Consider the following 26,271-nt stretch of genomic DNA (forward strand, 5'->3'; position numbering starts at 1 on the left):
AGACAAGAGGTAATGAATGCTGACATTGACATGGAGAAAAGGCAACCCTTGTGCTCTGTTGGGGGTGTAAACTGGTATAGCTACTGTGGAAAACAGTATGGAAGATCCTCAAAAATTTAAAAACTACCCCATGATCCAAACATTTCACTTCTGGGATTATATCCAAAAGAAACAAAAGCACTAGCTCAAAAAAATATCTGCACCCTTGTGTTCATAGCAGCATTATTTACAGCAGCCAAGACATGGAAACAATCTGAGTGGTCTGTCCATGGATGAATGGATAAAGAAGTGGTATATCGGGGCACCTGGGTGGCTCAGTGGGTTAAAGCCTCTGCCTTTGTCTCAGGTCATGATCCCAGGGTCCTGGGATCGAGCTCCGCATCAGGGAGCCTGCTTCCTCCTCTCTCTCTCTCTCTCTCTCTCTCTCTGCCTGCCTCTCTGCCTACTGTGATCTCTGTCTGTCAAATAAATAAAAAAATCTTAAAAAAAAAAAAAAGAAGTGGCATATCTATGCAACGGAATAGTATTCAGCCATAAAAATTAGGAAATCCTACACTTTGCTCCAACCTGCATGGATCTTAAAGGTTTTATGCTAAGTGAAATAAGTCAAAAAGAAAAGACAAATACTCAATGACCTGACTTGTATGTAGAATCTAAAACTAAAGCAAAAGCAAACTAATAGGAAAAGACAGAGGCAGAGAGTGGGGGAAGGAGGAACTGGAGGAAGATGGTAAACAGGTACAAAGTTCCAGCTATAAGATAAATAAGTGCTAGTGATGTAATGTGCCCCATGATGTCAATACATAAGAAAGTTAAGAGGTTAAATCATAAGAGTTATCATCATATTAAGAACATTTTCCTCCTTTTTTCTTTTCTTCACTCTTTTCTCTTTATTATGTCTGTATGAATGGACGGATGTTGGCTGAACCAAATGTGGCAATCATTTCATAATATATATAAATGAAACCATCATGCTATATGCCTTAAATTTATACAGTGATATAAGGCAATTACTTCTCAATAAAACTAGAAAAAATAATAATAAAAAAGAAATTAAAAGAAATACTATAAAAAATGAATTTGTCAAATTTCTAAAACCAAAGTGTATTCACACTCACCTAAACTGAAAATTTCAAAATCACTTTTGACACATGTTATCCTTTGCTAGGATCTTCTCATTGACCTCCCACAAAATTTTTCACTGATATGTCTTTATTTTGCTTTTCTTGCCAATAACCAGGACAGAGGTTCTTATTACTTAAATTTATAATGGGTCTCCTATCTTTCTGCTCTAGCCACTTAATTTCATCATGATTAGTTTTCATAGCTGAGTCATGTGTCCCTCTAAGTTCCCATTGATGTTTTTCTAGGAGACATTTACTATTCGTTGCAGTCATCTGCATCTCTCCCTCTGTGGTTGCCTTGACGACAGGAACCAAATCCTTTTTGTGTTTCTCTCTATACCTGGCCCATATAAGCACCCATGATTTTATTGTTGCTGAATGCAAGAATTAGCCAATCATCTTCTGGACTCAAAGACCTTATAAAAACCTAAAACTATGTTATTTTTTCCAGAGGACCAAGGCAATTCACATCATCCTATTACCTAGCACAGGGTCTGGAATCCAATAAGCACTCAATAAATGTTCACTGAATTAATAATCAGAAATCACTTAGATCAGCAGTTTTTAGCTAGTGCTCTATGGATAGATGTTAAGAATGTCATAACCCCCAAAACTGTCCATGAAGTTATTGCAGATAAGAAAGGTATGTGTGTTTCTTTTTGGAGTGAGTGGGTAGCTCTTATCAGATTCTCAAAGTCTCTTTGACTTCAAAAAGTTTAAAAACCACTGATTTACATTAATACAGCATGCTAACATTGAAAGTGTTCATGGATTGATCTAATCCCATCTCATTTGTAGATCAAGTCCCAGAGAGAAACTTAGCTCTTCCAAGCCCACATGGCTGACCAGTAATCAACCTCACCTAGTTCCAGTACTATTTCCATTACATCATGCTATTTCTGAAAGCACTGGTCAGGGATATAAAAAACTATTCCCTACCCTCAAATGATTTAAGATCTAATTATACTGATAATCATAATAATGCCTGAGATCTGAAAAGTAGATTTCCATTTGGGAAGCAGCCTTATGTCAGTGTCTTATGTTGATCAACTTGGAACCTAAAAATACCAGAATCAAAGGATATGTAATCCTACTAACCCCTTACTTCTTCTCTACGTCAACTCATGAATGTTTCCTATCTATCTGACCTTGATACTGCAAGCCTTTTGTCAAGATTGTTTTTAAATGGAAGAAAAATGATCCTCTATTCAAAGCACCTTCTTGACTCTTTACCAGCATGAACTTGGATTTGACGCATGACTAATCAAGACAATCCATTGCCCCCGATATCAGTTTAACTATAGAGTTGTGTCTGAGATGCTGTCTTGTTGATTTTAGCTGATTGTGTCAAAGCCCTTTTCCCTTCCTAATGCTTTTGTTCTATGTTTTCGGTGAAAATATCAATATTTCTAATTCTGTATCACATCATCTCATCGTGCAGCAAGGCAGGTCTCACAAATTACCTCCAGTTCCACCTGGAGAGCCCCTTATTGACTTAGCATGGTATGTAGTCTGGTTTTTCTTCCTATAATAGTTGCTTTGTTTTCAATAAATTGCCTGGGTCTTTGACTTTTCTTACTCAGCCCATGCATAAAGACTTCAGAATTTCTTTTCCTTTATTCTGTGTTGAATAAATTCTAGCTACATTGTAATTGGTTCCAGTGAATATCTTGAAGAAAGCATACCTGTCCTGGCTCCATTTCTGCAGGCAGATATATTCTAATACAAAAAGTAACCAGTACATGTATGCCAACAAGAGATAATGAAATGCAACTTGCAGATGTAAGAAATATCTTGGGAAATATGGCTTAGATGCCAAAATATTGAAATTCTGAGTTATTTCATGCTTTGAAGGAAAGTGGAAGAGAAGTTTAGACACAGGCTTTGTCCAATTGATCGATCAATTGATAGATTGAGAGAAAAAACACAGGGACACATTATTTATTTGTTTGTATATTTATTGGGGGAACCTCAGGTGCACAAAATTGGATTAATCATAATTCTTCGTTCAAGAAACCGTGTTTTGGGGTGCCTGGGTGGCTCAGTGGGTTAGGCCGCTGCCTTCGGCTCAGGTCATGATCTCAGGGTCCTGGGATCGAGTCCCGCATCGGGTTCTCTGCTCCGCGGGGAGCCTGCTTCCTCCTCTCTCTCTCTCTGCCTGCCTCTCTGCCTACTTGTGATCTCTCTGTGTCAAATGAATAAATAAAATCTTTTAAAAAAAAAAACCGTGTTTTGTCACTTTTATTTATTTTTTAGGCTTCCAATTCAATTTAGGCACTTAATTAATTATTTTAATAATTTAATAGGCACATGAGAAACCACTACCCAAAATAATAGCTATGTATAGAAGAATGAAACTCGACTATTCTCTCACACCATGTACAAAGATAAACTCAAAATGGATGAAAGCCCTCAGTATGAGGCAGGAATCTATCAAAATCCTAGAGGAGAACATAGGTAGTAACCTCTTCGATATTGGCCACAGCAACTTCTTTCAAAACACGTCTCCAAAGGCAAAGGAAACAAAAGCAAAAATAAACTTTTGGGACTTCATGAAGATCAAAAACTTCTGCACAGCAAAGGAAAGAGTCAACATAACAAAGAGGCAACCTGAAGAAAGGGAGAGAATATTCGAAAATGACACTACGGACAAAGGGCTGATATCCAAGATCTAAAAAGAACTCCTCAAACTCAACACACACGAAACAGAAAATCACGTCAAAAAATGGGCAGAAGACATGAACAGACACTTCTCCAAAGAAGACATACAAATGGCTAACAGACACATGAAAAAATGTTCATCATCATTAGCCATCCGGGAGATTCAAATCAAAACCACATTGAGATACCACCTTACACCAGTCAGAATGGCCAGAATTAACAAGACAGTAAACAACGTGTGTTGGAGAGGATGTGGAGAAAGGGGAACCCTCTTACACTGTTGGTGGGAATGCAAGTTGGTGCAGGCACTTTGGAAAACAGTGTGGAGATTCCTTAAGAAATTAAAAATAGAGGTTCCCTATGACCCTGCAATTCCACTACTGGGTATTTACCCCAAAGATACTGATGTAGTGAAAAGAAGAGCCATATGTACCCCAATGTTCATAGCAGCAGTGGCCACAGTCACCAAACTGTGGAAAGAACCAAGATGCCCTTCAGCAGATGAATGGATAAAGATGTGGTCCATATATACTATGGAGTATTATGCCTGGTAGTGGGTATTATGGAGGGCACGTATTGCATGGAGCAATGGATGTGGTGCATAAACAATGAAACTTGGAACACTGAAAAAATAAAATTAAATTAAGATGTTAAAAAAATAAAAAATAAAAGCTAGAACCTTGACAGTAATCTGTATCAAATCATGCAGTTCCCACCCCACCGATTCATCCCAAGGTAGCCATCATCTTGGCTCCTAGTTTCATCTCTCTTCTTGCCTTTCACCTTGCATGGTTTTAGTATTTATATAGTCCTAAAATTACAGGTTTAAAAAATTTTAGTTGTTCTAACATTATTTTTAAAGGTTATTTTATGCAGTATGTACTCTCTTAAGACTTTGTTTTTCACTTAATGTTATATTGATAAGATTCACTTATATTTTGTGTTTTGATGTTAAATGCAAAAATCCATATTTTTGCATTTTGAGTTAAAAAGAAATTATGACTGCTATGTAATCTCACTGTGTATATATGGTCCATTCATCTTCTCTCCTATGGCCAGGCATCCTGTCTCATACTTGGTCTTGTCAGGTTTTTAAATTTTGCCGACCATATGGTTATAAAATGGTATTTTGCTATGGTCTTGACTTGCATTTCCTTGATCACCAATGATGTTAGACATCTCTTCGTGTACTAACTACGTGTTTCCTCTTCTTCCAATTTTCTTTTGGATTGTTTATACTCTTCTTGGTAACTTTTTATCATGTCTTGAGTCACTAAGGTATGTTGGAATTAATATCATCACCATCAATTCACATTAATCAACAGTTATATTTAATTTCCATCTTGTACGTGACATTTTGCATGTATGCAAAAAACAGGATTAGAATTCATTTCTTGGGCTCTGTTAAAAGATCCATTTAATCACTCCAAGTAGTGTAACAGTCTTTCCCCTCTGGAAATGTGTGATCTAAAGGTCTAAAACTTTTCTTTTAAATGCCCATGGAAAAAATCTTCTCACTTACCTTCACTATCCCAGGTTGTCATCTGTGATCAATTACTCCCTTAGACACACTACATCTTCACCTGTTCTCTGTTCTTTTTTTTTTCAGTGCCTGACAAGGTCCAGGGAGTCAGTATTAGTAACTCAGCCAGGAGTGACTATTTAAAGGTATCCTGGGTGCATGCTACTGGAGACTTTGATCACTATGAAGTCACCATTAAAAACAAAAACAACTTTGTTCAAACCAAAAGCATCCCGAAGAGTGAAAACGAGTGTGTGTTTGTTAAGTTAGTCCCTGGACGGTTGTACAGCGTCACTGTTAGTACAAGAAGTGGACAATATGAAGCCAGTGAACAAGGGAATGGAAGAACAAGTAAGTGGAAAGCTTGTAAAATCTGATGGTTTGTTGGGACTTGAAGGTCATCGAGTAAATAAAATATCTGAACCTTGAATTCTCTCTGCTTCCTGAGCAGTGAATTGCATTCCCACTCTCACTTGGAGCTAGTATCAGTCAGCCAAGCCATGGCCTATAATTGCAGAATATTTATTGGGTAGATAAAAGCAAGCACAGTCGGGAAGCAAGAAGGCCAATTGTCCCATTTTTCTTCCCGGTCCTCCTGCACTGTGGCATTTAAAGTTCTAGATATCTTGTTTTATCTTATGATTGAGGTCATAATTCGTTTTATAATTATATCCTACCATCGCTTGGCATAGAAGATTTATGTCAGGAAAAAATTAAAATTTTAATAGTTGCTTCCAATTTTTCTCATTTAATTATGCATGAAGTAGTTCAAGTGGTTTATTTGGGGAAGAGAGATGTTTGCCAGTTCCTTGAATGTGATTCATAAATTACTGTGTAGGTAAACTTTGATCAGTCACTTTCCTGAAGTGTCTTGCCATATTCCTCCCCAGTCCCAGAGCCCGTTAGGGATCTAACGTTGCGGAATAGGAGCACTGAGGACCTTCTGGTGACTTGGTCACGAGCTGATGGGGATGTCGACCAATATGAGATCCAGCTGCTCTTCAACGATATGAAAGTATTTCCTCCTTTTCACCTTGTAAATACTGCAACTGAATATCGATTCACCTCCCTGACGCCAGGGCGCCAGTATAAAATTCTTGTCTTGACCGTCAGTGGAGAGGTACAGCAGTCAGCCTTCATTGAGGGCTTCACAGGTAATTTGAAATGTGGCTCTTGAACTTGAGTAGATGTGCTGGTGAATTTCGCATGTTGGGTAGCCAGGCGTTTGGGTTGAAGATAACAGGGTAAAAGGGAGATGGCAAGAAGTGAGGTTATCTTGATGGTGACCGTGATGTTGTCCAAGCTGGATTAACAAAAGTAAAGTACTATGTAGGGTAAAAGAAAAAAGCTTTCAGAGAAATAGCATTGGACTAATGTGACTAGCTGGTGCTTGTGAGGCTCACAGATTAAATAAAAATAACTCTGTTGGTTGGGTTTCTTTGGAACTCTGTTAGGAGTGTTGTTATGACCATTAACATTTGTTGACCATGAACTAAACCCACAGCAAAGTGCTTTACGTGGACATTTTATTCAATCCTCACAACTCTGTGGCCTGTCACTATTACCAAAACTGCCATTTTTCTGATGAAGAAACTGAAACTGATGGAGAGTAAGTAATTTGCCTGTAGTCCCCCAGCTAGTAAATGAGTAAACCAAGACTTGGACCAAGGCAATCTAACCAGCCCCTCGCTCTACTACCGGCATCCTTCATTTCCACTTGCTGACTTCGATGTCCCTCTAAATTTCCCCAGTCAAATTCAAGCAGAAAAGTCCGAGAAAAATGGTATCAATATATGAAAGTGAATTCTTTTAGTACATGCCGAAATATAAGAAGCGTGACAAATTTTGGTTGAGAATTTTCATAGTTCATTCTTTAAGTGATGACTTTTCAATCTATTTTCCTTTTTAGTTCCAAGCGCTGTCAGAAATATTCACGTCTCTCCCAATGGGGCGACAGATAGCCTGACAGTCAACTGGACTCCTGGTGGGGGAGACATCGATTCCTACACAGTGTCAGCGTTCAGGCAGAATCAAAAGGTTGAGTCTCAGACAGTCTCCAAACACGTCTCGGAGCACACATTCCACAGGCTGGAGGCTGGGGAACAGTACCAGGTCGTGATCGCCTCAGTCAGCGGCTCCCTGAAGAACCAGGTAGACGCAGTGGGGCGGACAGGTGAGTGCCCACCTGGAGAAGAGCCAAACTGTTTTCCACAACAGGACAGCAGATGGACTGACTTAGCTATTCACAAGTCAAAAACATCCGAAGTCAAAGCCATAATTCAGTGTAGTTTCAAGAGCCCTTTTCATAGTTTCTTTTTGCATTTTTCTTTCGTAATAGAGATCTTCAGAACAAATGAAAGGTCCTGAAGGGCCATATCACTTGCATAAATTGTCATACTTGCTAAACGATGTAGAAACTTTAGTTTTAACACATAGACTTCTGTAACTATTTACATTAACTATTTACATTTAAATAGTTACTATTTTCTGTAAAATTTACCCTTCGCAAATTTTTTAAAAAAATGAACACTTATGCCATTTACTTCATTTGTTACAAGAATAAGTAACAAATGAAGGAATAATGTGCCTCTTTATATTAATATTACCAATAATATACTACTTTTAAAACACGAATAAGCTAAAAGCACCTTCTAACTGCCAGGCATTTAAAAATGATCTCCAGTCACATTAGAAGATAGAGAGCTTTATTTCCATCTTATAGATGAGGAAAGTAAGGCCCACTTATAAAACATTATCAATAATGTTTTAAGATCAAGAGCTATAACTCAAATCTAGGTTTGTTTGGCTCCAAACCTTTTGCCTTCTCTACTGCGGTAGAATACTTATCAGATGCATTCTGTCCTATAACCACTCATTTAGCCGTGGGCCTGGGCTTCTGTCCTGTCCCCTCCTGTGTATCTATTTCATATATGTATCTCTCCAACCATATACCAAGCACTATGCTAGAAAATGGGAATTCAGTGGCAAAATAGAGCCCCCAACCTCAAGAAGCTTATAGTCTAGTTAAAGAGACAGGGAAATAAAAAGACAATTACAACACGATAACTTCTAAAATAAAAGTAATAATGGGGTGTGTTAGGAGCAAACATGAAGAGCCACGACAGGGTTTCAGGGAAAAGTAGCATTTAAATAGACACTAAGAAGTCATCCTGGTGACATGGGTGTTGACTTGGCTCCCGCAGAAAAAACAAAGGCCTGAAGGTGAGAGAAAGCACGGCACACTGAGGACCTACACACTGTGTGGTGTGCTAGAGTAAAGATGAGCCGTATGGCCAAGGAAGTAGATGGACCAAATCATGAAGGGCCTCGTATGCCTTGCTAAGGTGTTTAGAATTACGGAGAGCCATTGAAGGGCCATCTGCTTGGGGCTGCCATGAGAATATGCAGATATAGTGTGGGAGGTGAGGAAGGAAGGGCCCTGGTCAATCATGTAGTGAGGGATGATGTAGTCCTAGGGGAGTGGTAGTGGACAGAGAAGGGAGAGAAGTGTATAGATCAAAGAGATAGAAGTTGTAGGATGTAGAAATTACAAGACCCATGTTGATTATGTGTAGTATAAGAGGGACAACCCACGTTTCTGACTTGCGCCAAGAGGAACAAAGGACAATAAGGAGATATGAGGAGGGAGCTGAGGAGTCCAATTTGGGCCTCTTAGGAACTGGATGGAACATGCAGGGAGAGATGTCATTTGCAAAAATAGAAGAGAGATCTGAACTGCAAGTTTAAATTTGGGAGTCGTCACCATATGGGTAACAATTCAAACCATGGGAGTGAATGAGATCTCCTAAGATTATGTAGAATGAGAAAAAAATATGAGCCTAGGACAGAAAATCTTACTAAAAATAATACTACTTTACCTTTCCCATCAGGAGCCATAGTAAAAAAATTTATGATATACTACTGCTTAGGTCAAGGCTGAAAGGTTTGACTTGAGTTAATCTTGGGAACGAAAGTCTAAACATAATTCCACCATCCAAACGATATTCACTGAATGTAAATTTGTTCAGCATCTTCCACTTTCTAGATACATACATCTGAATCACTTTGCATATTTATCAGAGTCACTTTCACTAATTTTTCTACTTGTTTGACTTCAAGAGCCTGTCTAAATTCAGAGGGGAAAAAAATAGAGACTCAAAGCAGGTGTACAGATAATCTAGGCCAAGAAATACTGTCTCATAAGGGCACGTGGAAAGTGTCCATGGGACATGAGTGAAATGGTGGCAACCTCTTTTCTCTGCCGCTGATTTAAAGTTTTTCTCACCTGCGTTCTCAGTTGGCTTAGCCTAAGTGACAGAACCTAATAGCCCTCGCTTCTCTTCTTCCTTTGCAGTCCCAGCGTCTGTCCAAGGAATAATTGCAGACAATGCATACAGCAGTCATTCCTTAACAGTAAGCTGGCAAAAAGCTGCCGGCGTGGCAGAAAGATACGAGATCCTGCTTCTAAACGACAAGGGGATCCTTCTGAGTAACACATCAGAGCCAGCTGCCGCCAAGCAGCACAAATTTGAAGACCTAACGCCAGGAAAGAAATATAAGATACAGATCTTGACTGTCAGTGGAGGGCTCTTCAGCAAGGAAGCCCAGACTGAGGGCCGCACAGGTAATCTGCACAGCCCATCGCTTCGCCCCGGATCCCATCCCTGGGTGCTATTCCTTCAGAGCCGCAGGGTCAAAGGGATGAAGCCACACGGAGAGAGGACAGCTATTTCTTGACACGATGGGGATGTTCACTGTGATTTATCACTTCCGCATCAGTCAGCCTCTTCATGGGGGCTCCAGCCTACCCCACTCCAATTTAGATGTATTATTAAAACCTACTGCCATTGTGATAAGTTACCACCGACCTAGTGACTTCAAACAACACCAGTTTATTTTCTTAGAGTTCTGGAGGTCAGAAACTGAAAGGGAGTCCTATGGGGCTGAAATCGAGGCTTCAGGTATCAGCAGGACTGTGCTTCTCCTAGATACTTCAGGGGGAGATCCTCTCCTTGCCCTTTTCAGGCTCCAGAGGCCACTCACATTCCTTGGCTCACACCCCCTTCCAGCAATAGCATCATTCCAACCTCTGTGTATGTCGCCATATCTCTTTCTCTACTCTTCTGCTTCCCTCTTCCATCTTTTCAGGACTCTCGTGATTACATTGGTCACCACCCGGACAATCCAGCCTAAGCTCCCTGCCTGGAGATACTTACCTTAATCACATCTATAAGGTCCCCTTTGCCACATAAGGTAACATATTCCCAGGTTCTGGGGATTAGGACATGGACATCTCTGGGGGTCGTTATTCAGACAACAACCCTGGTCTGATGGCTTACTCATTAAGGAGCTCCATCTGAAAGGGAGGGGGGTGATGCTGACAGAAACATGAAGATGAACTTGGCATGCTTTGTCCTGGAAGAGCTGGCTGACTGGTGGGGGAGACAGACACACAGACTAAGGGTGACGCTACATTGTGATAAGGACTATATAGAAGAAAGGAATATCCAACATCAAGAAGAACGTGGAAGTTGGGTGGAATTGGGAGGTCTTCATAAAAATGGACCTTTCAGTACTATCCTGAAAGATGAAACAATTCTGCACGTGAAGAGAGGTAGAAAGAAACCCAGTGCAGAGATCCTGTCCTTTGGCAAGACTGGGAGGTGTGAGAAGGACCAGTGAGGAGCCACGGGTGGATGAAGTGAGGGTGGCATGAAGGAGAAGTGAGGCCGGGGGAGCAGAATGAAGCCAGGTTAGAGAGTGCCTGGCACACCTTCCTCGGGAATTTATTTTTCCTTATAAGCTGTGAGGAGACCATACGAGGTTTTTCAGCCAGAGAGGGAGTGTTTTGAAATAAAATTTGTACCTTAAAAAAGGTAAATCAGATGGCCATGGGGAATAGATTGAATGGAGAAGAGACTCACTCATTAAATCATTTGTCACTGAGCACCTACTATGTGCTAGGCGCCTTTCTAAATGCTGGATACACAGAAGTGAGGAAAATAAAGCCTGATGGTCATGAAGCTCATATTCTAGTAGGAAAGAAAGGCAACAAACACAATAAATAAGTCAAGAGTGTAGTAAGTTAGTGAATACCAAAGAGAAAATTAAATCAGGAAAGTGGGGTAGCAAGTGTTAGAGGCTTACGATTTTGGATAGTACAGTCCTCAGAGGTGTTGTCGAGAAGGTGATAACTGAACGGAAAAGGGAGAAAGGGATATACCAGTATTTGGGGGAAGAACATCCCCATGCAGAGCAAACAGTGAGGCAGAGACTCAAGCAAGAATGTGTCTGGCCTGTTGGACCGGTAAAGAGACCAGTATAGCTGGAGCAGAGCAAGAACAAAGTAGGGGGATGTGATCAGAAAGGTAGTTGGGGTCATAAAATGATTGCAGTTATAGAAATGATAAGGGTCAAAAGCTAAACCACCACAGGGGCCCTGTTGAAGAATTGTAGGTTTAGTCAAGAACTATTTCTACGTGAGATAAGATGGCACTTGGTATCTGAGTAGAGTACGGAAGGAAGAACAGAAGATTCCGGAATGGCCCCCTGGGGTATCTGGTAGAAGATGATGCCATTAATTGAGATAAGAGAAGTAGGAGGAGGCTGTGTCAGGAGGAATGGACAGGGTTTAGTTGCATACTGAGTTTGAGATGTCTGGATGACTTACAGCAAGGGATGATCACAGGTAATTGAAAATATGGCCCAAGCTCAGAAGAGTGAGCTGAAGATAAATATTTGGGCAAAAATTCCAGTTAAATCCATGTCTTAGTCTGTTTAGGCTGCAATAAGAAATAATACCATAAACTGGGTGGCTTAAACAACAAACTTGTATTTCCCATGGGTCTGGAGGCTGGAAGTCCAAGATCAAGTCACCAGCAGATTCAGGGTCCATTGGGGGCCCATTTCCTGGTTCATGGTTGGCATCTTCTTGCGGTGTCCTCACATGGTAGAAGGACATGAGAGCTCTCCGGTGTCTCTTCTATAAGGGCACTACCCCCATTCATGAGGGCTTCACCCTCATGACATAACCACCTCCCCGTGGCCACATCCCCAGTACCATCCCCTTGGGGGTTAGGTTTCAACATATGATTCGGGGGTGGAAGGGACATAAACATTCAGACCATAGCAATCCATGAAGCAAAAGAAATTGGGTGCTCAGCTTGTGTTACGGAACGTGCAGAGGACAAAGGTTGGAGTGATGGGAAAGAGCAGCTTTTAAGGAGAAAGCAAAAGAGGAAGTGTTTGGAGCAGAAGGAGGAGAACCCAGGAGAGACCAAGGCAGGTGTCCAGTTCTGTTCCCACTGATAGCCCAAGACTTCTGCGGTATCAGGCAGCCCCTGTGCAAACAGTTGGGTAGCTGGTCACTTCTGAGGGCTCTTGATTACTTTGCCAACGGGTGCCACTGAAGGCCGAGAGGGTCATTGAATGCCAAAGTCGATCTTTTTCTTTTTTTTTCTTTTTTTTCTTTTTTTTTTTTTTAATGACTTTGGTTTTTCTCTTGCTTCTCTTTCCTCGACCCCTGAATTGAATCTCCTTCGGCCCACTTTCTCTTTCTCTCCCACTTCTCTTCCCTCCCTGCTGCCCTCACCTGCGTGGGCCATTCTTTAGCTTTTAGATGGCATTCAGAGATGTGTGTTTTGTTTTGTTTTGTTTTAAATTTCTGATCTAGCTCTTAGTGTTAGGAAAACATTGAGTCACACAAGTCAGATTAACATTTATTTCAGACCCAAAAAATGTTTTTGAAGATCATTTCCCTTTACTGGTTTTTCTTTGTTCTCTCTCTTTGTTTGGGGGGTTTTTGTTTGTTTGTTTGTTTTGATTTTGGTTTTTTCGTTAACAGTTTCAGCATCAGTCATGCACAAAATTCAGTCTTCTTTGTTTTGGGGTCTCCATGAAGTTGATATTTTCTGAAGGCAGAGACAGTGTGTTTTGGGCTGCTCTGTAGTGTGTCCCTGCTATCCTCGGGCCTGGGCTGTGTTGGGGGCATGCCGAAAGTCAGTCTCACTGTCTGGCTCAACTTTTGCAGTCCCTGCTGCTGTCACCAACCTGAGGATCACAGAGAACTCCACCAGACACCTGTCCTTCAGCTGGACCACCTCAGAAGGGGAGCTCAACGGGTACAATATCTTTCTGTACAACCCAGACCGAACGCTTCAGGAGAGAGCTCAGGTTGACCCACAAGTCCAGAGCTTCTCTTTCCAGAACTTGCTGCAAGGCCGAATGTACAAAATGGTGATCGTAACTCACAGTGGGGAGCTGTCTAATGAATCTTTCATATTCGGTCGAACAGGTAAGGCCCGGATCCAACCAAGCAGGAATGTAGAGCGGAGAAATTGTCTCAGTATTCACTGGCTTTTCTGTGATGTGTCCTTCGTTTCCTATTCTATACATGGTCTAGTTCTATATGAACTTGGTGATCTTCAGGCTTTTTGACCCTAAACCAATCTTTGATTCTGTACCAGAATAGCTTTGGCCCCGGTTTCTGCTCTGTTGCCACCACTTGTAGACTTCATAGGGTTTGGTGGAAAAATGAATCTGGCTCCTCTATGTGCCAGCTAACCACCACAAGAGGGTTGTAGCCCATTGTGGCTCCATTCAAACTGTTCCCCTTGGGAAACTTCCACACTCATGGAGCAGAGGGCAGGTCTGGAGAAGGTCCACTGTGGAAAGGACCAATCTATGAGTGCTTCATGACACAGCACAGCATGAACTGAACACAAAGAATTGCAGGAAAAGGAGAGAGAGAGAGAGAGAGAGCTCTCTGGGCTGCCAGTAAGAAATGGAATTGACTCTTTTCCCATAATTTGAGTTCATTGTCTTATCTTTCTATTCGGTTATTTTTTTTTTTTTGATATCTCATGATAGTTTTTGAGTGCTTTCTGTGCCATGCGGGGCTCACTGCTGGACAATGACCGTGAACGGTGCTAATGAGGCCCCTGACCCACTGAGCCCACATAAGCGTGGGACTGGGGTGGGGGAATGGGCACAGGGGAGAGGGGACAGACAGCAGATTTTTACGGAAGATGACTTGGGAACACCCTCAAGTCTAAGAAAGAAAAAAACAACATGCATGACAGAGAGACTTGACAGGACAAGATAGTACTTTCGACAGAGAAAGCATTTCAGCTGAGCCCTGCAGGTGAGGGGAGCCGTGTGAGAACGCATCCCAGGCGCCCAACAGAAGATCTCAGTGTGTTTGGGGAAGGGAATGAAAATGAGCAACAGATCCAGATCGGCCTAGAGCCTGAGTAGAATTGCCTCCGTGTTACCACTTCCAGGGCCATCTGCCCTCTGCACACCTTCCCTTCTCTGCTCATTAATGTTGAAAGTTCCTCCATCGAGAGACAAGAGTCTTCACTCTCTGGAGAAGAACGAGACTTACATACCCATGGGACAGGTGCCAGCATGACTAATTTACACAGTGGTAGACGTGACAGTTAGCACTCTTCTTCCAAGTGAGGCTCAACTGATATAGTTTGGCTAGGAAAGAGTTGAGAGAACGGAGAGCCTACAAGAGGGTGGAGGGGAAGCAGAGACACCCAGAGGGTGTGGGGGAGGGGCCTGGGAGAGATGGGCTAGCTTGGAAGGGGTTGGCACCTTCTGTGAACACTTTCAGGACTTTCACAGGCTAATTTATAAACTGTGTGACCAGTTTTAATAAATAATTTCTGAAGATCTCATTTTAGATGTTTATCAGACTACATGTGGCAAGCATACAGAAGTCACCACCTGCGGTGTTTTGTTTTTGTTTTTGTTTTTTTAAGATTTTTATTATTTATCTGAGAGAGAGAGAGTGCGCACAAGCCCGGGGAAGGGCAGAGAGAGAAGCAGACTCCCCACTGAGCAGGAAGTCCAATGTGGGCCTCAATCCCAGGACCCTGGGATCCTGAGCTGAGAGAAAGGCTGACGCTTAACCACCCACTGAGCCACCCGTGCACCCCTGTGGTGGTTCTTTTTCTTTTCATTTGTACCACAGCTCTAGACCACATGCCCCTAAACCTATGCCCTCAACTACAGGCCAGATCTGACTCCACAGTTGGGACTACTTACCTATATTCCCAACATCACTCATATCCTCACCTGTAGGCCAAATGCCTTTGTTTCTAACTCTCATTCTTAGTAAAGGCTTTCACTGTGTTTAAGTCCCAGCTTCTGTGAGTAACCTCAGAGGATCCAATCGAAACATGACAGACAGTCTCTGGTTCAGCTGGAGTCCCGCCTCCGGGGACTTTGACTTTTATGAGCTGATTCTCTATAACCCCAATGGCACGAAGAAGGAGAACTGGAGAGACAAGGACCTGACCGAATGGCGTTTCCATGGCCTTGTTCCTGGAAGGAAGTACACACTGTGTGTGGTAACTCACAGTGGGGACCTCAGCAACAAGCTCACGGGGGAGAGCAGAACAGGTAAAAAACCCAGTTGCCAAAGGCTAGTATTGGTGGGACACATTTGAGTTAGAGTTTTCGTAAGAAAAAGGGAAATCAGTAATGGTGTGCCATGTGCTAGCTCCTGAACTTGGAAAGGCACTATGATAAAGGAAACAGACCTTAACCGCAAACATACCACAGAAGATCTAGGAATATGATCTAGGTCCTTAGCTTTGCCACTTACCCATGTGAAGCTAGGAATGTCCTGAGCATCTCTAAGTCTCAGTTTTCTTATCTGTAAAATAGGGATGATCATATACATCATCATTGTGTTGCCATGGGCAGTGCTTTCTAAATATTTTATTTCCTGGGCATATGCAGACAATGTTAGTCTGAATGCCACCCTGGGGTCAATGAACAAGGCCTTCTGGATGTTAACTGTCAGTGGACTGTAGCCCTCACACCTCAGAAATCTAATGGAACCAGTACATACTTGTAACCCATTAGGGCCCACTCCTGTTCCACAGTACTCTAGTAAGGAAACTCTGGTTATGAAAACTGAAGAAAATGTGCATTAAACATTTGAGGAGAGTACCTAATGCATAGTAAACACTACAGATAGAAGCTTCTGTTTAGGTTTTCATAGTACCTCTTCTTACAAAGTACTTTGACATATGTCTGACATTACTCAGCTGTCTTATCTGCATGTGTTATGGCATGGACATGTTTATGTGATTTTTTTTTCATGTTCTCCTACGTACAGCCCCAACTCCTCCCAGTCTTATGTCATTTGCTGATGTTACAAACACATCCTTGGCCATCACCTGGAAGGGGCCACCGGACTGGACAGACTACGATGACTTTGAGCTGCAGTGGTCCCCCAGAGACGCAATCACGGTCTTCAACCCCTATAGCAACAGGAAATCAGAAGGACGCATCATATATGGTCTTCGTCCAGGGAGATCCTATCAATTTAGTGTCAAGACTGTCAGTGGCGACTCCTGGAAAACCTATAGCAGACCGATATTTGGATCCGTGAGGACAAGTACGACATGTTTACTACTCTTGGTTCCCCCTCAGAGGGAGGGAAAGTAGGTATTGCGACATCTTATTCCAGTGAGGCGTGGCTCAAATCCACATTTTTACTTGGGATTGGTTAGATGTGAATTCAAGCAGCCGTCAACATAGACTTGTTCATTCCTTCAACATTAACAACAGTGGACAATAAAGAAATGATCTTTCCCTCACGGAGCTTGCGGTTCAGTGGGAGTTGTGAGGAAAGAAGTATTTGACTCTCTAGAAACTCATGGTAGGGACATCTAACCCAGTACAAGAGAGCTTCCTGGAAGAAGCAGTCTCCAAACCAAAACCTAAGCAAAGAGTAAGATTCACCAGGTAGATATGGGGAAAGAAGTGGAGAATATTCTAGGTAGAGAATAAAATATTTCAAGATCAGGCGGGACAGAGGAGCTGAAAGTAGTTGACCAGAGCATAAAAAGTAAGGATTAGGAGAGTCAGGTGATAAAATGTCTTGAGAACCACGGTAGTGACTTTAACTTTATCCTTGATCAATTGGAGTCACTGAGGGATTTTCGGCCAAGATATCATAATCAGATTTACACTATAAGAAGTCACTCTGGGCACAGTGTGGAATATAGACTGTAAGGGGCAAACTAGAAACACAGGGATCCATTAGGACACGTGGCAATAAATCCTAAAGATAAAAATGCTTCAACAATGAAATACTTACCAGTTTCTTCCCAAAGGCATTTTGGAATAGATAAAGCAAACCTTGAAGAAACAAAAGTTTTCAGCATAGGAGCCTTAATCCAAATATTTATTTTTCAATAATACCAATATGTGTAGTTTCTAAGATCAGGTCAGAGAGTTAGTGGTTATCGATGAAATAGATCATTGAAAATTAGGAATTTAAGTAGGTAGCTGTTTCACCTATTCAGCAAACATTAATGTTATAGTAATTATAATTTGCACTCCACATCGTATCCAGAGAGCAATTTGAAATTGAATAGCTGAATCTCAAGAAAAATAGGCAAGAAAGAACTAAGAATTTTCATTTACTGCAACCTCAAGATGGGTTTTTGGTGGTTTACTGTGGGTTACGTGACACGTGTGCTCAATTTAAGAACTCAGTAGAGGCGGGGTTCAGCAGATGGCTTCTGGAGTACTATATTCTGTCCTGGGTGCTGAAATTTAAGAGCGGCCTTTACCAAATGGGGCAGGCCTACAAGGAGAGCAGCTGGCAAGAAGAGGGACTCAGGGTTGTGTTTGATAAGGAATGACTGATGGAACTTTGAAGATTGCATTAGATAGGATTGGATTTGGTTGTGGGTAACTGAAAGCCCAAGGTAACAGAGAGTTAAACAACAGAGAACTTTATAATTCTCACGTAGAATCCTTACACAGTTCTGGGTCTCTTGCATCTACTCCAGCCATGATGAACAACTTGCAATTCCTGATCTTCTACCTTCCCACCCCTCCCAGCCCCACCCTGGGTGCCTGGATTCATACTTTTCTCTGCCTGAAATGCCCCTTTCCCAATATCTTGGTGAGGGATCATCTCTGCCGGAAAGCCTTTGCTAACTCCTGTCCACCATTAACTCCAGAAAGTTGTCTAGCACTCCACCCAGCACCTTCTCTGTCCATTTCTTCTGGTTCATTCTCCTTTCTACCCTGTTTTGTGGCTGTTTCAGACTCCTCTCCCCTCCTAGAGTTTAGGGCTGATGCCTAATTCACTTCCATACTGTTCACAGTATGGAAGGCGCCTTGCGCATAGCAGGTACCTATTTCTTAGTGAACAGGGCTATGATGGGAGATCTTAGAAGACATGTGGACTTGAGAGGCAGAAAGGAGAGGGGAGAAAGAACAGAGGAAAGAGGCTGAAGCAAATTTCCATATTATTCTTTGAGTAAATTATCAGAATTATGAATCAGGCATGGTGTTTCTAAAGACTTTCCCTGAGGCCAAACAGAGAAGGTATCTTTGGGTTCCAGCTGTGGTTTGGTTTGAAGGAGTTCAAAAGATTAACAAGGAGTTAATGTTTGAAAAGACATAAGTACTGCTTGCCTCAAAGGCCAATTCCCTTATCCTGAAAAAAATCTCCAGGTTTTTTTTTTTTTTTCTCAAAATCATTGTTACCTAAACTGTTATGACTTAGCTAAATATTTTAGACCTTGATATGAAACACAAATTCATCCAGTGGCACAAAGATGCCGAGTGTTTCAAAGTCACGCTTGTTGAGGACGAAGAGTCCTGTGACTAAGGAGACAGTGTCAGGAGAAGAGGGGTTTTATGCCAAATCAGAGCAACAGATGATGATCTATTCTGCAAGTGGAAGTGGGGAGCTAGTGCTCCCAGCTGTGCAACCCACAGGCCCTGTGCTCAGAGGGACCCCATACTCCGTTTAATTTTCTGTTGTCACCATCTTGAAATCTTAATATTTTGAACACAGAGTATTGCATTTTTCACTTGGCACTGGATCCTGAAAATTATGTAACCATAAACCTAACAAAGTTTATGAAAAAACATACATTTTATTCTTTTTAAAGATTTTACTTATTTATCTCAGAGAGAGCACAAGGAGGTGAAGCAGCAGAGGGAGAGGGAGAAGCAGGATCCCCACTGAGCAGGGAGCCCAACTCAAACACAGGACCCTGAGATCATCATCAGGGCTGAAGGCAGACGCTTAATCGACTGAGCTACCCAGGCACCCCTGAACATACCTTTGAGTTTGGGGAGGAAGGGCAAGTGGAGAAAAGAGAAAAAGATGAAATTTGTAACAGGGATAGTAAAGACCCAACAATGAAATGGAAGGGGTTTTCCCTATTTGGTCAAATATAGCTGTCTTTAGCCTTATTTTTTATTTTTTAATCTATCCCCAGAATATGCAGTACTCTGTGAGCTCCTGAGTTTGATGTCCCTGGTTAGTGCTATCTGATCATTGTTACTGTGTTTTCTGCTGTGGCCAATGAAACAATGGGCAGCTTTTAAAACTAAGTATTTATCAAGACTTTTGACCCCTGGAATGAGATAGAGTGGTATAGACCTAGATTTTCAAGTTCTATTCAAGAACCTGAAGCCTCCTTAGAAATTCCTAGGGACAGGGGACAAGGAAAAGGAAGCCTCGGGGAAGTCACCCCAGCAGAGCATCCCTGACCCCCACCAAGGCACACTTAAAACACAGGACCAGAGCCCGTCTGAGTTAACATATAGGGGAATGGAGACCTTTTCTTTTTGAAATGGCTTAGTTGCAAAAATTCAAATTTAAAGCCTGTGTATCGAAATCATACAATTTAGCTTCATTGGATGTAATTAGAGATGGGGAGGTCTTGTCGCTGGTCAGGGAGGCCTAGAGTTTGGTTGGTAACCTATGCGGTCAGGTCGGCTAGGTGCTTATCTGTCATACTATATCTCTTACTCCTTGTAGAGTCACGCATAACAACCCCTGAGATCATGATCGCTCTTCATTGAGTCCCTAATCGGTCAGGCACGGTCTCAGGCCGGAGAAACTGACTGACCATGAGCACAGGGGCTGGAAGAGCATGGTGTATACAGGGAACCACGAGCAGTTACTGAACTGGAGGATGGCTTGTGAACAGGGAAGGCAGAGACTGGAAGCGGGGGGGACAGAGCCAGGGCCTAGAAGGTAACAAGGAAACAATGCCATATCTTAATTTTCTCATAAGATCTGGCTTTTATGGAGCAATTAATATACCAATGCCATGTCTTTGTTTTTGTTTTTGTCTTTTCTCATAAGAGCTGGCTTTTATTGAGCAATTACTATACCAGACACAGATTTTTAGGTGGCTGTGCCTGGTTCAACTCTATGACCCATCACAGTCCCCACAGGAAGTAGCTTCTCTTAATTTTCCCACTTTACAAATGTGGCACAGACACGGCAAGTAACTTGCTCAAGAAGCCACCCCTGGTAAACAGAATCTGAATTCAGGCAGGCCAAGCTGCCATTCTAACCTGCTGGCTACTCAGCCCCAACTTCCACCTGACTTCTGCCCCTTAATTTTAGTGTGGACGCTATATTTAGTGTGTATTTGTGTTTCCGATCACACTGGCACTGGAAGATTTTTTAAAAGGACAGCATTTTAATTTTTAGTGGCTCTCAGAGTGTGGTCTGGGAGGCAGAAATTCCTTGGGAGATCCTTAAGAATTTTTTTCTTTCTTTTTTTTTTTTTTAAGATTTTATTTATTTATTTGACACAGAGAGAGAGAGATCATAAGGAGGCAGAGAAAAAGGCAGAGAGAGAGGGCGAAGCAGGCTCCCTGCTGAGAAGAGAGCCTGATGTGGGGCTCGATCCCAGGACCCTGAGACCACAACCTGAGCTGAAAGCAGAGGCTTTAACCCACTGAGCCACCCAGGCGCCCCAAGAATTTTCTTTTTTGAAAAGCAATCCAAGTAAATCTTGAGACTTATGTAGATCTCACAGCACACTGGGCCCAAAGGAGCTGAAGGAAGAAGAAAAAAAAAAAAAAGGTCTTCCTGAATTGTGACATGTCTGTCCCTCTCTGCCCTGTAGAGCCAGACAAGATTCAAAACCTGCACTGCCGGCCTCAGAACTCCACGGCTATCGCCTGCTCTTGGATCCCTCCTGACTCTGACTTTGACGGGTATAGCATTGAATGTCGGAAAATGGACACTCAGGAAGTTGAGTTTTCCAGAAAGCTGGAGAAAGAGAAATCTCTCCTCAACATCATGATGCTTGTGCCCCACAAGAGGTACCTGGTGTCCATCAAGGTGCAGTCGGCCGGCATGACCAGCGAGGTGGTGGAAGACAGCACCATCACGATGATAGACCGTAAGTGTTTCTGGAGGTGATGCACGCAGCGAGCCCCCGGTTCGACCGGGCACGCAGCTCACCTTCCCAGGAGCCAGACCTGGGGTCCCTTGCAAGAGAGAATGGGAGAGCCTCCAGGCTACGGAGACATTTTTCCTGTGTAGGTGAAGCATCCCGGCAGGAAATGATTTAAACAGTCTTCAAGCACTTTGATGTTTCAAGACAACACTTGGCCTGATAGAGCTAGAGGTATCACAGAGCTTTTAGGCAATTTGGTGGTACAGCGTCAGGAAATCCTCCCCTCTCGTTATGTTTAATGTGCCTCTGGCAAACCACTTCCTCTGCTTCCCTCCAGGAGAGGAGAAGGAGGTTTTCCTTGATTGTAAATTTTAAACACACACACACACACACACACACACACACACACCCCACACACACCCATGTAGGGGAGTGGAGACCCTCGTGTCACTGATTGTCATTTATATGGACAAGCGGAGTCCTGACTCCCCTGGGTTCCTTCTTCATCCTTTTCAGGGCCCCCTCCTCCACCTCCGCACATTCGGGTGAATAAAAAGGATGTGCTGATTAGCAAATCTTCCATCAACTTCACTTTCAACTGCAGCTGGTTCAGCGACACCAACGGAGCTGTGAAGTACTTCACAGTGGTCGTGAGGGAGGCGGATGGTAAGTGATCACCGACTCTGCTTCCTCAAAGGTCACCTGGATGCCGGGCCATGTCCCCAAAACCTGCTCAAATGCTCTTTCAGCAGCAAAGCCTGTTACTCACCGGATTTAACGAAATGGGTGAATGATAATAGTAGCAACGGCAGCCATAGCATAAATAGCCTCATGTAGGGATGTCGGGGCTCGTTGGAAGAGCCCTGGCTCCGCCGTGACCCCCAGAGCCTTCTCCACGGCTCACTCAGTGCTGATGGTCCCTTCTTGGCTCTGCCATCGAGCAGCCCCGTGTACTTCTCATCTTCCCTGCCCCGATCTCCAACAGCCCAAGGAAGCACAGGCTCCAAACCACCCACCGAGTCACAGAAAACACTCAAGAGCTAAAAAGAGGGAAAAGATGATCCTGAAAGGCAGTCTTCCTTTCTCTACTGAATTTTCAGCAGTGAATTTCATTTTCTCATCAACGAAATTATTCGCTGTCTACCTCATTCCTACAGGCCAGGCAGATACTAGGTAAGAGTTGTAACAACGTTGGGTACGACCTCAAGTACGATTTCTTGGAGCTTCTTATGTTGGCATTTGTGAAACCACCTAGAGGAGGGTCGTGTTTGCCACGGAGGCCTTGTGCCCGATTCCTCCAAAACATGTGTGTGTCTGCGGCAGCATCGTATATTTGACGTGCCTTAGATTTTCCAAAATTGTTTAAGGTGTTACACACCCCTGGTTCTTTTAACCTCTTTGTGGGCTATGAGAAGCTTTAAACCCGACCAGCGCTGGAGCGGGTCCTAGGCTAGAGAGGATTTTAGTTTCACGGGATAGCTAAGGGTCCGTGTGCTTTGACGTTTTATTTAATTGTACTGAAGTTGGTTATGCAAAATTAATTAAATGATATCAAGGGTCAGGGGTGCATCCCAGATGTCCCTACATCTCACAAATAGGTGTATTTACTTATATCTACAGATAAGGATTTAAGAGAGAAACCTGCGAACTATGCAGAGATTGTTAGATTTGATGAGGATGCAGTGGAGATAATGGTTTCCTACATGAATGTAAGGCAGTGACCAAAAGGAAGCCACACCCCAGCAGGCAGCCTTGTGTTCTGCAGCCTTGTGGGTTTCAGTTATTGATGTTCCGTGGAGATGGGCTCTGCTCCCCTGGCTATCTAAGATAACAGTCGATCTCCTATAAATGTAAATCATAGCATATATGTTCATCCCAAAGGCAACATTCCATTTCATTTACTGTCAACAAGGTAATATTTCCAAGACCCACTCATTTTGAACAAATTTTATTAAACAAGAGTCCAGAATGCGATGAACCCCCGCAAAGCCACTTCTCGAAGTGCATGGCTAATGGTGTCCTATCTCCATAATATTTATCTTCCTAATTATGCCTTCCTCCAGCCAACATCAAAACGAGTTTATGGTGCCAAAACACACAGCAAGCTGGGTGGATGGGGCGAGTTCTGGGAAGCGTGCTGCAGGAGGGGCCAAATTCGAGCCAGGATTAAACTGTACTCAAGATAACAGAGAGCTGTGCACTGAGCTGTGATCGGACAGGGTGTGGCACAGGGAGCGTGCCTGTGGGTGACTGCTCTGGCCTTGAACTTGATTTTTCTTATCTCTTCCCTATTTCCTAGGTCATGAGGATTTCCTTATTAGCTCAGCTACAATGGTCATTGGCAAGGCAGAGAGCTTATTGAGTGGGTTGACTCTCCCAGCGGGGAGTGGCCAACTTTCGGGAGGTCTGAAACACGTCTACCATCTGATGCAATGAGTTAACTACCCAAGCCCACATGTTTTATTTCCTAGAAATATCATGGTGTGTGTCTGTGTCTATATATATAAATCCACGTGCGTGTGTATTAAATGTTGTATATACACACTCTTTTTAATTTTTACTTTAGAAGAAGTGGATTAAAATTAATTTCATTAGGAGACTTTCACAGCATCCTTCAAGATCAAAGTGTCTGCCCTTTGGAGCTGACCGGAGATGGTGGAAGATGGGAGGCAGACTTAGAAGCCTAGGGAGAGATCCCTCAGGTCACGAGGAAGCCAGCTGCTCACCGTGGGTTTTCTCCCCGCAGGCAGTGATGAGTTGAAGCCAGAACAGCAGCACCCTCTGCCCTCCTACCTAGAATACAGACACAATGCCTCCATTCGGATGTATCAGACCGATTACTTTGCCAGCAAGTGTGCGGAAAGTCCTGACAGCAACTCCAAGAGTTTTAACATTAAGCTGGGAGCAGAGATGGAGAGCCTGGGTGGAAAATGCGATCCCAACCAGCAAAAGTTCTGCGACGGGCCACTGAAGCCACGCACTGCCTACAGGTTAGACATACTACCTTCATTTTGCAAGAAGGGACAAGATGCGGGAGAGGGGGCTCAGCTGTCCGGGCATCTGATGCATCCGAGCTCCGGCAGATTACTAACCAGCATTACCACAGTGCTGTGCATGTTCCTGGGTAGTTTATAAAGTCTGAGTTCCTGCCTCCATTCATGGGTGATGTGTAAAGAAGGCCGTTGGCGTTGTGCAAAAGCTCCAATCCATTATATGAAGATCGTTCTTTCTCTTCACACTTCTTTAGCACAAATCAAACAATTTATTTACTATGTTAATACTGTAAAAGTGTCCAAACAGAAAGATTGAGTTTAGGGAGACCCAAGAAAGATGAAGTTTCATCTTTTACTTTTAGTGAGGGCTGACATTACACTTACTTATTTATCTTCTAAGGCACAAAAAGATGAAAGTGCTCTTTGGTCCAGGCAGAACTCTCAAAGGAAAGGGCCCTGCATGTATGGGCGTACCATTTCCTCCTGCTAGGCAGACAGAAGAGAAGGAGCAGCTGTTTGGTTTGGCCCCAGAGAGCATTACTGCAGCCAACGGGCCCTTCCAGTCATTGGAATTCGCAGTGCCGTTGGCCTGCACTGTGCTCCCCGAAAGCAAGTATAAGCAGAGGTACACAGCATCCCCAACCAGAGTCCTCAAGAAAAAGAGACTCTTGGCAGCCATCTTGGATATAAGCTATAAGCATCCAAGATCAGTCTTGGGTGTTGGCAGAGCTGACATCTGGTTGGCATGGTAGTCCATCAGATTCGCTATGGCCAGTGTCTACTCCGGTTAGTCGGTGCCCAGGGCTTGTTGACTCTAACGTATTTTGAATATCAGCCCTGAATCTCAGTAGAGACTTTCCTGCAGGCTCCAAATGGAGACGTGATATGATATCACACGTGAGAGTATTCTTAGCCCCTCCCTGGAATCAACATGGGCAGGCTGAGAGTTTTCCTAAACCAGAGGACTCATCTTGGGCAAGAACTCGAGCTATACCTCTGCCCCGGGCTCACCACAGAAATGCTGTTGCCACCCCAGCCAAGGTCGGCATCTCCAGAGTAAACACACGCAAACTTATTAATGATGTTCACTTCAAGAAGAAAGCATATGAGCCTCCCTGAAGGAGGGGAGAGCTCAGACAGAGCAAAGGAGAAATATGAAAGAGATCAGAATGAGGGAATCTCTCAGTTTCTGTAAGAATCAAGAGATGCCTCAGTTCCTTGGTCACACTGGCTCAAGGAAATTTGAGCAGAAGTCTCCCAAGGGCTCTATTCAGTTTGTGAGTTGTCCAGTGGAGGCTGATTTCTGTTTGTTTGCTCTGAAAAAGGAGAGAAGATGACTCATTGTTCCATTTAAGAGAAGGACCATGAGAAGCTGTAGGTGGCCCTGCGCCCTTCTCTCCCCAGCACACTCCTTCCCATCCCTAACAGCTGCCCAGGCCTGAGTGATCTCCCATGGAGCCCGGGTGCTGCCACTTAGCCGTGTGACCTCGGAAATGGCATTCCAATTCCCAAGCCCTCTCTTCTCTCATCTGTGAGACAACACAGGGTCTTCTAGATTCAAGTCTTCCAGTGGTCCCCATTGACTTCCAAGAGTAAGTGAAGATTCCAGAGCAGGGCACAGAAAGCGCCCTCCCCCACCACCACCCATCTGCCTCCTGCCTGCCGCTCCTGCTTTGCCTCCCGCCATCTGCGGAAACTACACCCTGCCTTTTGCTAGCCCTCACTTGGAGTTCCTTTAAATATGACAGGCCTCTCTTAGACCTCTGAGCCCCCAC

The 26,271-nt window shown here is 43.2% G+C and overlaps 1 protein-coding gene across 2 annotated transcripts in view; it reads left to right on the plus strand.

The window, feature by feature from the left end:
- The window catches only part of PTPRB (protein tyrosine phosphatase receptor type B), a 113,155-nt gene that overhangs the window by 61,398 nt on the left and 25,486 nt on the right, over window positions 1-26,271 (plus strand). For both annotated transcript variants that reach the window (XM_032347032.1, XM_032347033.1), the window contains 10 exons: window positions 5,395-5,658; window positions 6,198-6,461; window positions 7,217-7,480; window positions 9,662-9,931; window positions 13,337-13,600; window positions 15,454-15,717; window positions 16,442-16,723; window positions 21,228-21,506; window positions 22,020-22,169; window positions 24,250-24,493. In XM_032347032.1, the coding sequence (XP_032202923.1) occupies window positions 5,395-5,658; window positions 6,198-6,461; window positions 7,217-7,480; window positions 9,662-9,931; window positions 13,337-13,600; window positions 15,454-15,717; window positions 16,442-16,723; window positions 21,228-21,506; window positions 22,020-22,169; window positions 24,250-24,493 (2,545 nt within the window). The remainder of the gene's footprint in view (window positions 1-5,394; window positions 5,659-6,197; window positions 6,462-7,216; window positions 7,481-9,661; window positions 9,932-13,336; window positions 13,601-15,453; window positions 15,718-16,441; window positions 16,724-21,227; window positions 21,507-22,019; window positions 22,170-24,249; window positions 24,494-26,271) is intronic.

This window comes from Mustela erminea, chromosome 6 (genome assembly GCF_009829155.1).
Source record: "Mustela erminea isolate mMusErm1 chromosome 6, mMusErm1.Pri, whole genome shotgun sequence".
Taxonomy (NCBI): Eukaryota; Metazoa; Chordata; class Mammalia; order Carnivora; family Mustelidae; genus Mustela; species Mustela erminea.